At 35.5% G+C, this 14,431-nt stretch overlaps 1 protein-coding gene across 1 annotated transcript; it reads left to right on the plus strand.

The window, feature by feature from the left end:
* Positions 1-11: 11 nt before the first annotated feature.
* Positions 12-11,130, plus strand: LOC129264780 (alpha-soluble NSF attachment protein-like). Its single transcript, XM_054902723.2, has 8 exons — positions 12-383; positions 6,598-6,677; positions 7,260-7,376; positions 7,716-7,896; positions 8,226-8,373; positions 9,012-9,122; positions 9,898-9,948; positions 10,520-11,130. The coding sequence occupies exons 1-8, from the start codon at positions 292-294 to the stop codon at positions 10,616-10,618; spliced, it is 879 nt and encodes a 292-aa protein (XP_054758698.1). The 5' UTR covers positions 12-291; the 3' UTR covers positions 10,619-11,130.
* The last annotated feature ends 3,301 nt before the right edge of the window (positions 11,131-14,431 follow it).

Consider the following 14,431-nt stretch of genomic DNA (forward strand, 5'->3'; position numbering starts at 1 on the left):
GAAAGGTCATCCCGCGATATTGCTAGTTCTGCATGCTGTCTACATGGGATCGTGGGATGAAGCTTCCGCATCCGGGCGCGGCCGCGGCCGGTAGGCGCGCGCTAGATATAGCTACATAGCTTGCTACGGTACGTGTGTGTAGATTTGGTGACACAACACTGAATGAATGATGTCATTATTATTAGACCGATCTTCAATCATTATCGTCATTGATAGATAGTTTAACTTGAAAATTTCCTTTAAATTCTGGTCGTGAGTCGTCAACATTAACAATACATAATCGCTTCAGGAATGGCGGATCACGAAGCCAAAGCAAATCAGTGTATGATTGATGCTGAAAAGAAGCTGAAGTCATCACAAGGATTTTTTGGTTCCATGTTTGGGTGAGTTGAATCTCTGTCTCTGATTCCTGAGTCTGATTTGATTTAGCGAAGTTAATCTTATCTTAACGTTTCTGATATTGACACAGGTTGACTCCACTAACTTTAGTTTTCAATTTTAGTGGGGCTAACGGGTGTATATGGATAATGGAACTCTTCCCTTGGCTTAATCTTTATTGGCCCTATTCAGGCTATTGATTGGTAACTTTGTCATTATTAATTAGACTTGGAGTGGACTGTTCTAGTCTAGTGACGTGTGAGACTTGAATTTTGAAAGACTGGGCGAACACTGGCCAAATTTGGATTTTGGTAGGTACATGTAACTGGGGGTTGGGGCCTAACGTAAGCTTGCAATGGGTTAGACAGCTGGCAGCCGTCTGTTTCGAGGAGTTTTTAAACATTTTTTTATTTTCTTAATTTCTCCTCGTACACAGACCGACAGACGGCTCGCTATCGTGCAGCCACCATTAGGGGACTTACAATGCAAAATCCCCCCGTCGGGGCTCTTCAATTTTGTCTTTAATGAATCAAACTTTTGAAAATTAACGCGACAGAAATGCAAATTAATATTCTCTCTTAGTCTTGGCATTAATTGCCAAAAACCGGGGAAAATCAAGTTAAACGGAACAAAAACAGTGACTTACATGTATGTACCTTGGCTGTCGCGCTACTTCACTGCCCTGTTTTATCCAAACTTAATACACATAAACATATGGCCATTGAGTCCCCTGTACAGATCGCGCTAGAACTTCGGTCTCTGTATTTAGTGAGTGAAGCCAACGGAGTTCAGCTGAACAACTAACATAACAGAGACCGAAGCTTTTGGTCTAGCAATGGGTATGGTATCTATAGGGTTAGTATACTAATACTAACCTCGCAATACATGTACATGTGAGTGGGTATGGTAGTGAATCGTAATTTGTATAGCCAAACACTTCATGAATTCAATCATCAAACACTATATTTTCCAAAAATTCACCAAACTTGTCTTTCACCATATAAACATACAAATAGATCTAGATTCTAGGCTATGTAGACATTTTGCCAAAATCGTTTATCTTTTATGACTTTTTTATGATATCAGATTCCGATCGAACCCCTCTTCGCATGTGAAATACCGGTATGGTGAAAATGGTATCGTATTACTGAATGTGTGTTTTCTATGGGAAAACTTGAGAAAACAAAATCACTGATGAGCTATTTTTACAATATTTTATTAGTTTATGAATATAAAGTCTTTGAAAATGTGTTTTGACCATTTTTCTGTCTATTCAAGTTCCCTTTGAAATGATTTTGCAAAGTTTTGAGCATATGAAATAAATTTCTGATGCGTATAAGGCGTGCGTCCGGTAATACATTCTTCCCTTCTCTCAGTTCCCTTTCTATGTTCCTTGCCTCCTTGTTCATATGTGCACATCAATCCATGTTCTTCTTCCGTTGAGTACAGTCCTCTTTACAGAGTATAGTCGTACTTGGCTGAGGCCGCAATCACAAAAGCACATGACATTTGGTGCAGTTGAAAAAAACTAAACTATAGTGCAAGTAAAAAGATGCATCTCAACTGGAGAGCTAACGGAGGGTGAGTGGTTCCAGGTGGCTCCTGAAACACTCAGTTGAAGGAGCCAAAACCACTGTTGTAGGCAGGACATTCCACAAGCAGATGGTACTTGGGAATCTCATTAAACAAACATATTTGAGGGAATCGAGAGTTGCTGTCCTAATTTTTTGTACAGGAAAAGAAACACTAGTTAACTTGAGCTCATTTTTCTACCTTGAATTAAATATAAGTGTTTTACAAGCAATAGTAGGTGTACCTCAAGCGATGTTCGTGCAGGCTTCAATTCACTACCGCTACCCTACGCTCCACCTAACCGATTATCGAGCCCGTAAACTCGTTCGGATACTCCAAGAGGCAAAGGTGGGAACAAAATATATTTATTGTAAAAATTATAGAAAAAAAATATAACGAGAAAGAAAAATAGCTTAATTTCTTACTCTACACCCTTATTTCACTCCGTGTCCATCCTCCGGTTATCCTCAAAATTTGTGATTTTGGGCCAGTATCTAGTTCCTCACACATAATTATTCACGGCCGATTTCAAAACATCGCATGCAAGTGAATGAATATATATTATATTGGATGGCTCAGAAAATACCAGAAATATTCTAAGAGTTTGGGAAAATATTCCACTGATTCGTAGAGGTATTCTCTTTGCTGCAAATGTTAACAAAAAAAGTTGGTCTTCCAAGCTGGAGACTGTCGGAAATTACATACTAAATCATCTACAAAAATCTCTGATACTGGAGATAATCTCCTGAATGAGAAAGAATTTCCAATATTGGCTGTGCACCTTCACTTGTAACGTAATGACAACAAAGTACATTAGACTGGTCCATGTGACTTTTCATAGTCATTGACATCAGACTCTTCCCTTTTGATTTTTTTTTATCAGGTGTTGGTGTTGACACCTTATTGCTCATGTGGAGTACTTTTTCATACATGTAGCTCTTCCTCTATCCTTATAACAAAACTGTTTGGTCCTTGTGCCTTGGTGAAGGCCGCCTTTGACATGCAATGAGCATGATTGAAAATGTCAACTGTGGTGAGTGAAGAAGACTTAGCAATTTCATAGCATGTTGAGATTGAAAGCCATCTGATAGACAGTAATATATATGTTTCGCTTCGTGGTGTTTTGGAAAGGAGTTTGCATTTTATATGAGGGATTCTCTCGTGTTACATTTCAGCTTTTCAGCTGCAGTCCCGGGGGGGGGGGGGGGGGGGCACTTCCATTGACGAGTGGATACCATGCGCGACCATGGGGTCCCGAAAAGCACCCTAAACAAGTATTTTCCATATTCTGAAAATGCACCCCTTAACAAGTATTGGCGTGTGAAACCCTACCCTTAACAAGTATTGGAAACAAAACAATACCCTTTTCAAGTATTCCCTGAATTGAACCCCTAAACAAGTACCGGTATAGCGATTATATGTCACAGACGTCGGTTTTACCTTTACCTGCATCATTGGGTTGGTACGGCCCCAGCTTCCACACCTCGCGCAAATCGGACTCTAAACACGTAGTGATAACTGTGGGGCAAAAAGTACATCCGTCATATAACATTTTAATCTTTTTACCCTCGCAAATTTGACCCTAAACATGTAGCTTAACTAGCGAAATAGATACCCTTTTTTCATTATTTTAGTGTTTTTGACACCCTTATTACGTTACGTACGTAACATGCCCTATCTTGAAAAAGACATCCTTTTTACATGTTTTTTTGGTCGCGCATGGAATCCACTTGCCAATGTAAGTGACCCCCCCCCCCCCCCCCCAGGGCTGCAGTATGTGTATGATTGTTTTACTGAAAATAATAAACCATGAAATGAACAAATGAAAACAGTATTGAGATGAAGTTCTTTGGTGAATTTGATAGTGCATGAAGAACCTTGTGCACTTGCTTGTTCCTGGGCAGTCAGGAGATTTTATTTGAATTTGCACAGAAGCAGCCACATCTGATCCTACATGTGGTTTTGCTTTTGTTCTTCAGACTCATATACGATAGCTCTGATTGTTAGAAAGTGCATAATTTAAGGTCAGCGATGAGACTACAGTCCGACCTCTCTTATCTGGACACGTTGGCACCAGTACCAATCCGGATAAGGGATTTTTCCGGATCGAGATACCCAATATTGAATACACGCAGCTGCCTCCCCAATGGTAGAGAGCTCTACATGTAATATATTCTAGTGGGCGTACACGGGGTGACACGACATTTGTTCCGGCGACAGTTGCTCCGGGCTTTATTTTGTCTAGGATGTAGGGTTAGGGTTGCAATAGGGTTTTGTGTTTAATATGTTTACTGTTAAGGTTTAAAATAAAGTATAGTTTTAAATGCAGGGTTGAAATTGGTCATTCCATTAAATGTGTGGAATTTGCAGCAGAGCAAATGTCATGGAACCGTACACAGACAGTATTTCACTGCAGTCAGTGCAAATTATAGGCATTTTTTTTTACTGAAATGAAATCGATTGGTTGCCAAAACTCTTGGATAATTTACCTGCTGAAATGATTGAGGAATACATCAAGCATACCTCGAAAAAAAAGAGAATGACTTGCTGAAACTAAGTTTGATAATTGGATAATCGCAGCTTCGCAAAGTCAGCCATTGTTATACTGACTGTAGGCTCAAACATGATAGATGGCGCTGTATGGGCAAGTCTATTCTCAGCGATGTGACCTACAGGTGAGAGGAGCGTGTCATGCACAATAGATCTGTGAATGGTTGCGCTGTGCCATGATTTACTGAAAATTATCCTGTCTAAGTTCTTTCGGTGATTTGGGCAAGATATTTTCATAAAAAAATCATGTGGTTGAAGGTTGACTACATGTATATTGGAAAATGTATATAATCAAAGTGAGATTGCATAGGAATTTTTATTTTAGATTGAAATCTCATTTCCCCCAAATACTAGATTGAAAAATATATTGCTTTACACATGCGTGACCAAAAAACTTGTTTAAAGGGGTGTTTTTTCAGTTTTGGATTCGGGCCATGCATGCACTCGTTAAGGGTATCAAAAACACTGATTTCCCCCAAAAAGGGTGGTTTTGAAAAACTGATCAATGGTCAATCATGGGGTCAAATGTATTTAGGTCATTTTTTTCCCCAAAGCTTTTTTTTTAAAGACTAGATAATGTGTTTAGGGTATGTTTGTTCCCCAAGCTTTTTCCGCGGGGTATTCTGGCGACAACTTATTTAGGGGCCAAAATGTGTAAATAAAGCCCATTAAAAACTTGTTTAGGGGGTTATTTTGCACACACAGAGAGAGAGAAAAAAAAAAGGTGTTTGGAAATAATTTGGTCACGCATGTGTATAGCAATACATTTGATTGCCCCCCCCCCCCCCCCGGGACATGTACATGCACAGCTAGAAATCAAAGCAGATGTGATGTTATAGGGTTAGGAGTGTGAATATTAGAAAATAATATGATTCATTGATTGAAGAACAGTGTTTCTTATTATATTATAAACTCAGACACTTGATACAGGCACATATAGTTCTGGGAGTAGCCTGTGTAGTTGCCAAAGCTGTAATCTTTGTTGTGAACTTTTTATACTGGTCACCTTTGCCCAGGCATGGTGTTATATACATATACGCAGAACGTACATGCTAACAATGAATCATTACATAATACACAGGTCTGCATAAGATAGGCTAACAGAAGGCCTATACGGTTTGGAATTCTCCTAACAATACCAACAATTAATGTTGAATATGATCAGCAGCAGTTCAGGATTAGTGAAAATAGGAATCAGAATTGATTTCAACACTTCTGTATCTTCTTCTCTCCTTATAAAGAGCATATTTCAAGTTTAAAAAATTGTAGATTCTGAAATATACCAGTCTCACATTTTTTAAATACTTCTCTCTTCTAATAATTTATCCAGAATCAGTGTATTTGATATTTTCTCACTCTGTCTTCCTTCATTTTTCCTTGTCCGATGGAGCAAGATTATTAGGCCTTCTTCAAGTTGCATGAACTATGACTTTTGAATTCATTTGCCTTATCAACAGACCACATCCTCTTCTTTCACTCTTGGGCTTTTCTTAGAACTTCCTCACCGTTACAATTGTCAGTCCAAGAGATCTAAATTCTTTATTTTACTTTCTACAGGAAACGTTTTCTAATTTCAGAGGCCGAAGTCCATATTTCACTATCATACATTACATACATTACAACATGTACACCATGTTAGAATCTTGAGAAAATAATTTAAAAGATTTTACTACCAAAGCTGTACATGGCAATAACCTAAGGTAGATATGGAAGTAATATTTGAGCAATTGAAAAATGTATGAGCCTCTGATGAGCCTGAGATAATGTTCCAACCCATCTGTACATCCTTAAATAACCCTAATGTTTGGAGTTCATGATGATGATCATGTACCCCCTGACAACAGTACTTATGATCACCCCTTCTTTGCAAAAAACTGAAAAATTCATGTACAAGTTTATACCTCATGAACGAATATTTATGATACATCTGAATATGAGATTCTTTATGGTGTGTCTGCCTTCTTTTTTCTTTTATTTGTTTAATGGTTTGTTTTACATTTGTACAGTATACACATACAGCCTGCACTGCACATACGTGTATTAAGTCCGGGCAGTATTAACCATGTTTTTTTTGTTTTGTTTTTCAAATCATTTCAGAGGAGTACAGAAGCAAGAGGATGCATGCGAACAGTATCAGAGGGCCGCTAACATGTTCAAGATGGCAAAGAAATGGCAAGGTGAGTTCTTATATACATGTACATGTAGTTCTCATGGAGATATTTTTTTCATGAATGCATAATACTATGTAAACTAATGATTGATGATGATGGAGGGTGTTGCTGCTTATGGTTATCATGTGAATTAAAGTACAATTAACCATATGAAGACTAAAATTAGTTGTTGTTTTTTTAAAGGCAAATTGTCAATTAGTCTTTTTCAATCGTAAACAACTTGAAATTACTTTATTTTAATCAGTAAAAGTATAATGAAATATGTACTTAGGAATTTGGGTTAGGAACAGAATTTGCATACCGGTAATCACGTTTTTGAGCAATTTTGGGTCTGTCATACATCATGCTACGTTATTTTGTGATTGCATACCCAGGCATTGCAAATTTGATTTCAAAAGTTGTGTGAGACTTGAAAGAACATGCGAGCCCCCCCCCCCTCTTTTTAAGGGTTTAAGGCAATTTAGCCTTGAAAATTAAACATATAAAAAAATCAGATTCTTCCCAGTTGCGCTGTAAATATCATTTTCATATTACCACGTGTGTATGTCTTCCCATTCAAAATGATGTTTTTCATTGTTTTTATTCCAGAGGCTGGCAATGCATTCTGTCGAGCAGCTTCCATCTCTATGACGCTGGACAGTAAACATGAAGCAGCCACAAACTATGTCGATGCAGGCAACTGCTACAAGAAAGTGGATCATGAAAGTAAGGAATACATGTGATAATGATCATCATATTGATAGAATATGACTACAGTACAATACCAATGATGATGGTCTTGATCAGGGTATTACACAATGATATAGGGCTAGTACTGATAATGAGAGGAAGTGGACGAAGGAGGGGGAGGAGGAGGAGGGAAAGAAAAGAAGATGAAGTAGAAGTAGAAATGAAGGAAAAGGAGACAGAACAGAAGAAGAGGAAGAAGGCGGGAGAGGAGAAAAAGAAGAACGATATTGGTATATTTTTATTTCATTTAGGAAAAAAAAATGATTGAAGGTCTTTCATGATTCTTTATTTCTTGTTCTATGTCTTGGTTCCCAGAGGCCATATCTTGTCTGCAACAGGCAATAGAAATTTACACCGATAAAGGCAAGTTTACAATGGCTGCCAAGCATTATATCAGCATAGCAGAGATCTACGAGAATGAACTGATTGAACTGGATAAAGCTATAGAGAACTATGAGAAAGCTGCTGACTTGTACAGAGGCGAAGACTCCACCAGGTTAGAAAAATCACCAATCAAATTGACAAGTTAGATTTCTTTTTGGTTTTAGTGAATGTTTTTTTTTTCTCGTCATGTTGTATCTGCATTTTGCTATCATTCAGGATTAAATGACTTTTAAAGGAGTAAAAAAACAAGAAAATTACATCACTTTCGGATTAAGCCTTAACAAACGAATTTCACACCAATTTTATTTTTGTAATTTTTAATGTCGCTGTTCTGCAGATCTTCTTTCTTGCTCCTGCTAGATATTTTTAGTATCTAATTTATCAGTATCTGAAGTTCTAACAAAGAGTCTTTTTTTATTTTCACCCTTTTTGTTTTAAAAGCTCTGCAAATAAATGTCTGTTGAAGGTAGCCATGTATTCAGCACAGCAAATGAATTATGCAAAGGCATGCCAGATATACGAGGACGTAGCCTCATCAGCAGTGGAGAACTCCCTTCTCAAATACAGTGCAAAAGACCATTACTTTAAGGTAAGTTCTTAAAGTCATTTGTCCACTTATACATATCTCCTACTTACGCCTTCTTGAGAGAAGAACTTTGAAGGAAAGCAGTAATTTAGCTCTCATAGCTATTTTCATGTCTCCACCTCCTACATGTATGCGTTGTTGCTGGAGGCAATATGATTTGGGGTTTTCGTGATGACTAAAGAACCATTTGACGGATCAACTTTGAACTTGGTTCAAGTATCCATAGGAGTTATGATGATATTTGGGTATCAATGTAAAAGATCACAGATTTCATTATATACTGTATATTGAAATATCTTGTACTTGTAACTGAATAATGGTTATTAGCAGATTTTTGCTTTAAATAGACGTGCATTAGGGAGCTTTAGATTTTCTGCCATGATGCAGATTTCTTTTAATTTTGGGAAATCAGCCTTACTGCACATGAATAAAGAGAGACAGCATTGAGAAAAGAAGATTCTGCATCATTGGTTAAGTTGTATTTGTGAAATCTAAAGGTCTCTATTGTCTTCTAGAAGAGATGAAGTTGAAGAGAATTTTGACCAAGAGTAGAAAAGTTCTACCACTGATTCACACCAACTCATGATTATTTCGATACTCGGTGTAATATCACATTCATTATTTTTTCTGTTCCATTTCAGGCCGCACTATGTCACCTGTGCATAGATCTTCAGAATGCACAGATTGCATTACAGAAGTATCCAGAAACCTTCTCTGCATTTGCAGATAGCAGGGAATATAAACTTTTACAGGTTAGTTTCATTAATTTTTCAGACATGTACTTTTGTGTTCTTGCCTACTGTCAATGTTGCAGGAATAAAACTCTATTTTGAATGCAAGAATATCTACTTGCATATTATATATTTTTTTTAATTTGTAGTTTTTTTTTTACCGTTCTGCTTATTTTAAGTTTACACTGATAATTCAAAGCAATTTTTGTCTCGCCCTTCATAGCATAGCAAGACTATAGGTGCCACTTTTCTGAATCAGCCCCCTCCCCCAGTTTTATTATGGTTATTATGCTGAAGACTGAAATTATTACTATAACATAATTGAATAAACAAACAAATTAAAGTTTAATGAACTCACAATGGAAGTATGATTTTTTGTTTTCAGAGACAGTAGTAGAATGCTTCACTAAATAATCAAATTCTTTATCTTTCTTTCAATCGTAAATTGATATACTGCATCTCTATGTAAATGGGACTACGGAAGATTAATTGATGAATAGGTGGATAATGATCACACATTCTTTCCTGCATAAATCAAGCATTTACATTTGATACACAAGTGTTGGATTGGTGGGTTTGACAAACTTTTAGTATAGAACATTTTCTGATAATTAGGAACTCCATCTAACCATACAGAGATTGCATATATGAATGAACTGGCTTATTGGAGTAACTGAAAATTGTTTTGGAAGTATCATTTTTAAGTTAATATGTTTGGATTGTTAAAACAAATTTGAATACATGTATAATGATATGGTGATTTTGCACTACATTTTTTACCTTTGTCATTCCATAGAAATTAGTTGCTGCTATAGAAGACCAGAATGAAGATGCATATACTGAAGCCGTGAGTAGTCACTTAATCTTTTCTTCTTTTTTCCCTTTTCTATTTCAAGAGTTTAATAGATTAATATATTCAAAAATACTTTGATAAATTAGTGTAAATTTAAAAATATATAAGTTTTCATTACTTGAAAGAACAATAGATACATGCCTTCTTTCACATTTATGATATGCCTGTTTTACCAATTCAAGACTGATTGTGAGGTCGGGTCTTACCTTTAAAGTGGAAATAAGATTTGCTAATATTTCAAATTATAAGTTTCATCATCTTTAATCAATTAAGTATGGATTTACTCAACTGGATTGTTTTGTATTGGTTTTTCCCAATAAATCTGAATTAATTCATAATTACAAAAACAATAGTTTGGCAACTATTGTAAATCATTAAATCCTTGTACCGGGCTTGTACAATGTAAGAGGATCTGTTCACGATTCGTCTAAAATATTTATATGATTTAAAACAAGAAAAATTCAATATAATATAGTATTGTGTTTGTAGCATTCTAGATGACATTTCAATTACCCAACAATGGCCCATGTCTGTACATTTCTTATTTTCACAATTGACCTGACAGGTTAAGGAGTTTGATTCAATCACTCGCTTGGATCAGTGGTTGACTACCATTTTATTGAGAATTAAGAAGAGCATCAGCAGTGATCCAGATCTTCGGTGAGCTCACCTCACAAATCCATCATCATCTGAGGCAAATAACACTTCATATATCCTTGCATGTACAATTGAGTTTGTTTGCTGCAGTCAGTCTCATTCTGTTTTCTTTTATGTGTATGTATGTGCATATTAAATATCTATATATATATATATCAATGAAAAATTATGCCAGGGGGAGGGGTGTTAACAAAGAATGATGTGTGTCTTTAAATTTCACTTCATTTCTCAGTTGCTTGTGATATATAATACATTACTGCGTTGGTTTCATCATGCTCACGGAACGCATGCTACTGAGTATTCATCAATGAAATGTGCATGATTGGCATTAAACATCACTTTAAAGTCACACTCTCCTCTTTGGGAAACGACCCCGATGTTTATGGACATAATCAGTCAGTAGCTTAATTTCCTTTACTGGTAGGTTTAAAGGGGAATGAAACCTTTATAACAAGTAGGCTTGTGTCTAAACAGAAAAATCAAAGAATAAGAATAAAGAAAGTTTGAGAAAAATCAGACAAATAATGAGAACGTTATGAGCTATTGCAATCACTAATGCTATGGAGATCCTCCCATTGGCAATGCGACAAGGATGTGTGATGTCACATGTGAACAACTTTCCCTTTGATGGACTATAAAATACCCTCAAAACGTTTCTTTTTGCTTTTCTTATGGTGATGCAAACTCTTTATCAATGATGTATACTTTAAAAATCTGTATTAAATGCCCTCCTATAGAAAAAAAAACATGATCTACTGATAGATGTGATAAAAGAGGCAATTTAAATAAAATATATACTAAAGTAATGGGGAGAGTTGTTCACAAGTGACATCACACATCTTTGTCGCATTGCCAATTTGAGGATCTCCATAGCATTAGTGATCGCAATATTCAAATGCTCATAACTTTCTCATTATTTGTCAGATTTTTCTCAAACTTTCGTTGATCTGTTTCTTTGACTTTTCTCTTTTCAAAACAAGCTATTTGTTTTAAAGGTTTCATTCTCCTTTAAGGATTTATAAGGGGGGGGGGCTTCAGTTTATTTTGTTTCTTTCAGTCTTTTGACCCCACCCCCCCCCCTATATTCCTGAGCTATCCCCTTTGATTTTTATCTCAGCTGAAAAGATATTATCCACTGGCAAAATAGTAATAAGATTAATGCAATGGATACAAAGGAAAAAAAATAACACTTTCAATAATGCAGTGACTTGTGAGGTCCTTTGAAATAGGTTGTGCGAGTGGTGTTTATGATTACTTTACCAAAAACTTGTGCTTTAGATGTATAGTTTGAGTTTGGCCATTGAGGAAATTATGTAGACCTTGATGAGAAGCAAAAATTAATGAGGGTGTATTAATGAATTCTTCATTATAGCGATTGTGATCAACTTCAACACATTATTTTTAATTTGTGTATTAAGGAAGTGTGTAACAGGCAGTGAGACATGACTTTGAGTGTTGCTGATATCACTGTTGTGATCAAACAATTTTGGTTACTTTGTGAATTGGGTAAACACATATTTTATATATATACTATTGTCATTGCCAATCATGATAATATGATGAATTCCATAAGTGCTACCAGGTTTTAAAGAATGATTATCATGGGCCTAACCCTTCCCTTTTACCTGTAGTAATTAGTATAGATATAACAGTATTTGTTCATCTCCATTAGATGCTACTTATCTAATTTTGTTAATGATTTATGTTGGCCAAAAATGTTCTGCCATATTTACATGTATTCTTTGAAGAAGCTTTGTGATAAAGACATTTTCACTTTATCTCATCACGGTTGTTGGATACTGTTGGACTACTGCATTTCAGTAAATCCAGTGATTTATTTTAATAGGGTAAGATAAGTATTAAGTTTTTAATGTCTTGCCAATCCCTTCTTTTTCTAGTTACACGGTTGATAACATGAATTCTTGTAATGACTTTAATATGGTTTCTTAAAAATAGATTAGTGAAATATAAATTTATGCATATTGATGTTGTATGTGTTATGATGTCCCATCTTATGAAAGGACAGAGTTTATAATCGTGGTATTTTATATTACATGTAAATGTACATTGACGTCGTCATTTATAATCAATTCTATAACAAGAGCTTAGCATGTAATGAAACATAGGCTTCATTCTTGTTGATGAACCCCTTGTAATGAAATTTCAATTTTGACTTGCTTACTTCTCTCTGGTTCATGTTGCTTATTATTCCAGTATTATCAACCTAGTTTGGGGTTCTTTTTTTATGTTGCATTCTGAAAAAGAAATTTGTAATAGATATTATAGATAACTGGTATTTTTCAATACAATTAATATATTATTGCTAAAAGTTCGAATGTAGTTGTTCTAGCAGCTACAAATGAAAGTATGGCAAATTGGAAACAGTTACATGCTGTGTTTCCTTGCTATCAGTAGTATGGTCATGCAGAAGAACCCATCTAAAAGGGCCATGCAGCATGTTCATTTCTCAATGCCGCTCTCCCCCCCCCCCCTCCTACTTAACAACTGGTGCCAATTCGGTTATTCTAGTTCTTATTGTCTTGCTTCAATCAAAAAGCTGACTGGACATTTTTTTTCCCTTACTTTTACTATATCTCATATACAAAATTAGCGTTAAATATCATATAGAGTGACAAAATATAAATTGTATTCATTAAGTTGACTGATTAATGCTTTTCAGGGTTATTTCTTGTAAACGTTGCCTCTGTCATAATATGAATTAATCTACATGTATCGATTTACTTTGGATGTAGATGTAATATGTGCTTTGGTATTTATTTTTTTCCTAATTGTAGTGATCGCCAAACTGTTTATGAATAGTAATTTGAGTATTTCATATTTTGTACAGCTCTGTATATATGTGGGAGATTACTTAAGATTCCCAATCAATAGATTTTGCAATTGTATATCCAGTATATTCTTATGAATAGTGAAACTTAAATAGGGAATTCTGTGACCACACAAAGAGCATTTCTTTGTCATTTATAAACTCTTTAAGTGTGAAAAGGTTGAAGTGCATGATTCTGATTTCAAGAGTATAATAATTTTGTGAGTCAAATGAATCAAACTTTCATACTTTGAATTCCTTTAGTAAACACAAGTCTCCTTATCGTTACGTCTCTCATCATAAATATCATTGAATATCTACCATTGTATGACATAATATAGCAGCAACAAAAAATAGTAATCATTTTTACTGTAAAAATAAGGTAAATCCCAAGGGTTTACCAAATTTCAAAAGGATTTTTCTTGTACAAGTTAGTTTGTCACTGGTACATCATGGGTCTGTGGCATAAAAGAAACCTAGCAAATATTTTTTGCCAGAGTTTTTCAATATGTTAATTGACAATGGCATAATTTTGTTTGCCATGAGTTTTTATTTATTTGCCAGAGTTTTTTCTGGCAAAAGGTTTATGCAACAGGCCTCATGAGGATCTTTATTGCAAATTTGATTTGCATTGTGGGAGGGTATTACGATCGTAAAAGGCTCATTCAGAGATGGTGCCACAAAGCTCAAAACTAGTTTTGTGTACAAAGCCAATGGGATATGAGGCATCAGTGGACCAATTACATTCTTTTGGATTAGCTGAGAGTTAAAAAGCGTAATTATTTGTTCATAGTCAGACTTGCACAGTAAAATCCATGATAATGAAATCATTTTCATTTTCTTTTATTGGATGAATCTTAACATAATGAAATCATTGTGGTGTCATTAGTTTGCCTGTGCATTTTTTGAGACCTGAAGCATACTGTATGGCACATTTATTAGCATAAGATGTTTCTGAGCCTTGTCACAACATAATAAATCTTTACAAACCTT

This window comes from Lytechinus pictus, chromosome 7 (genome assembly GCF_037042905.1).
Source record: "Lytechinus pictus isolate F3 Inbred chromosome 7, Lp3.0, whole genome shotgun sequence".
In the NCBI taxonomy this organism is placed as follows: domain Eukaryota; kingdom Metazoa; phylum Echinodermata; class Echinoidea; order Temnopleuroida; family Toxopneustidae; genus Lytechinus; species Lytechinus pictus.

Bases quoted from the DNA above. Each gene is read 5' to 3' on its own strand.
- LOC129264780 (XM_054902723.2), top strand. From the start codon at position 292: ATGGCGGATCACGAAGCCAAAGCAAATCAGTGTATGATTGATGCTGAA. The intron at 384-6,597 runs GTGAGTTGAATC...AAATCATTTCAG, and splicing joins TTTTTTGGTTCCATGTTTGG to AGGAGTACAGAAGCAAGAGG. The intron at 8,374-9,011 runs GTAAGTTCTTAA...GTTCCATTTCAG, and splicing joins CAAAAGACCATTACTTTAAG to GCCGCACTATGTCACCTGTG.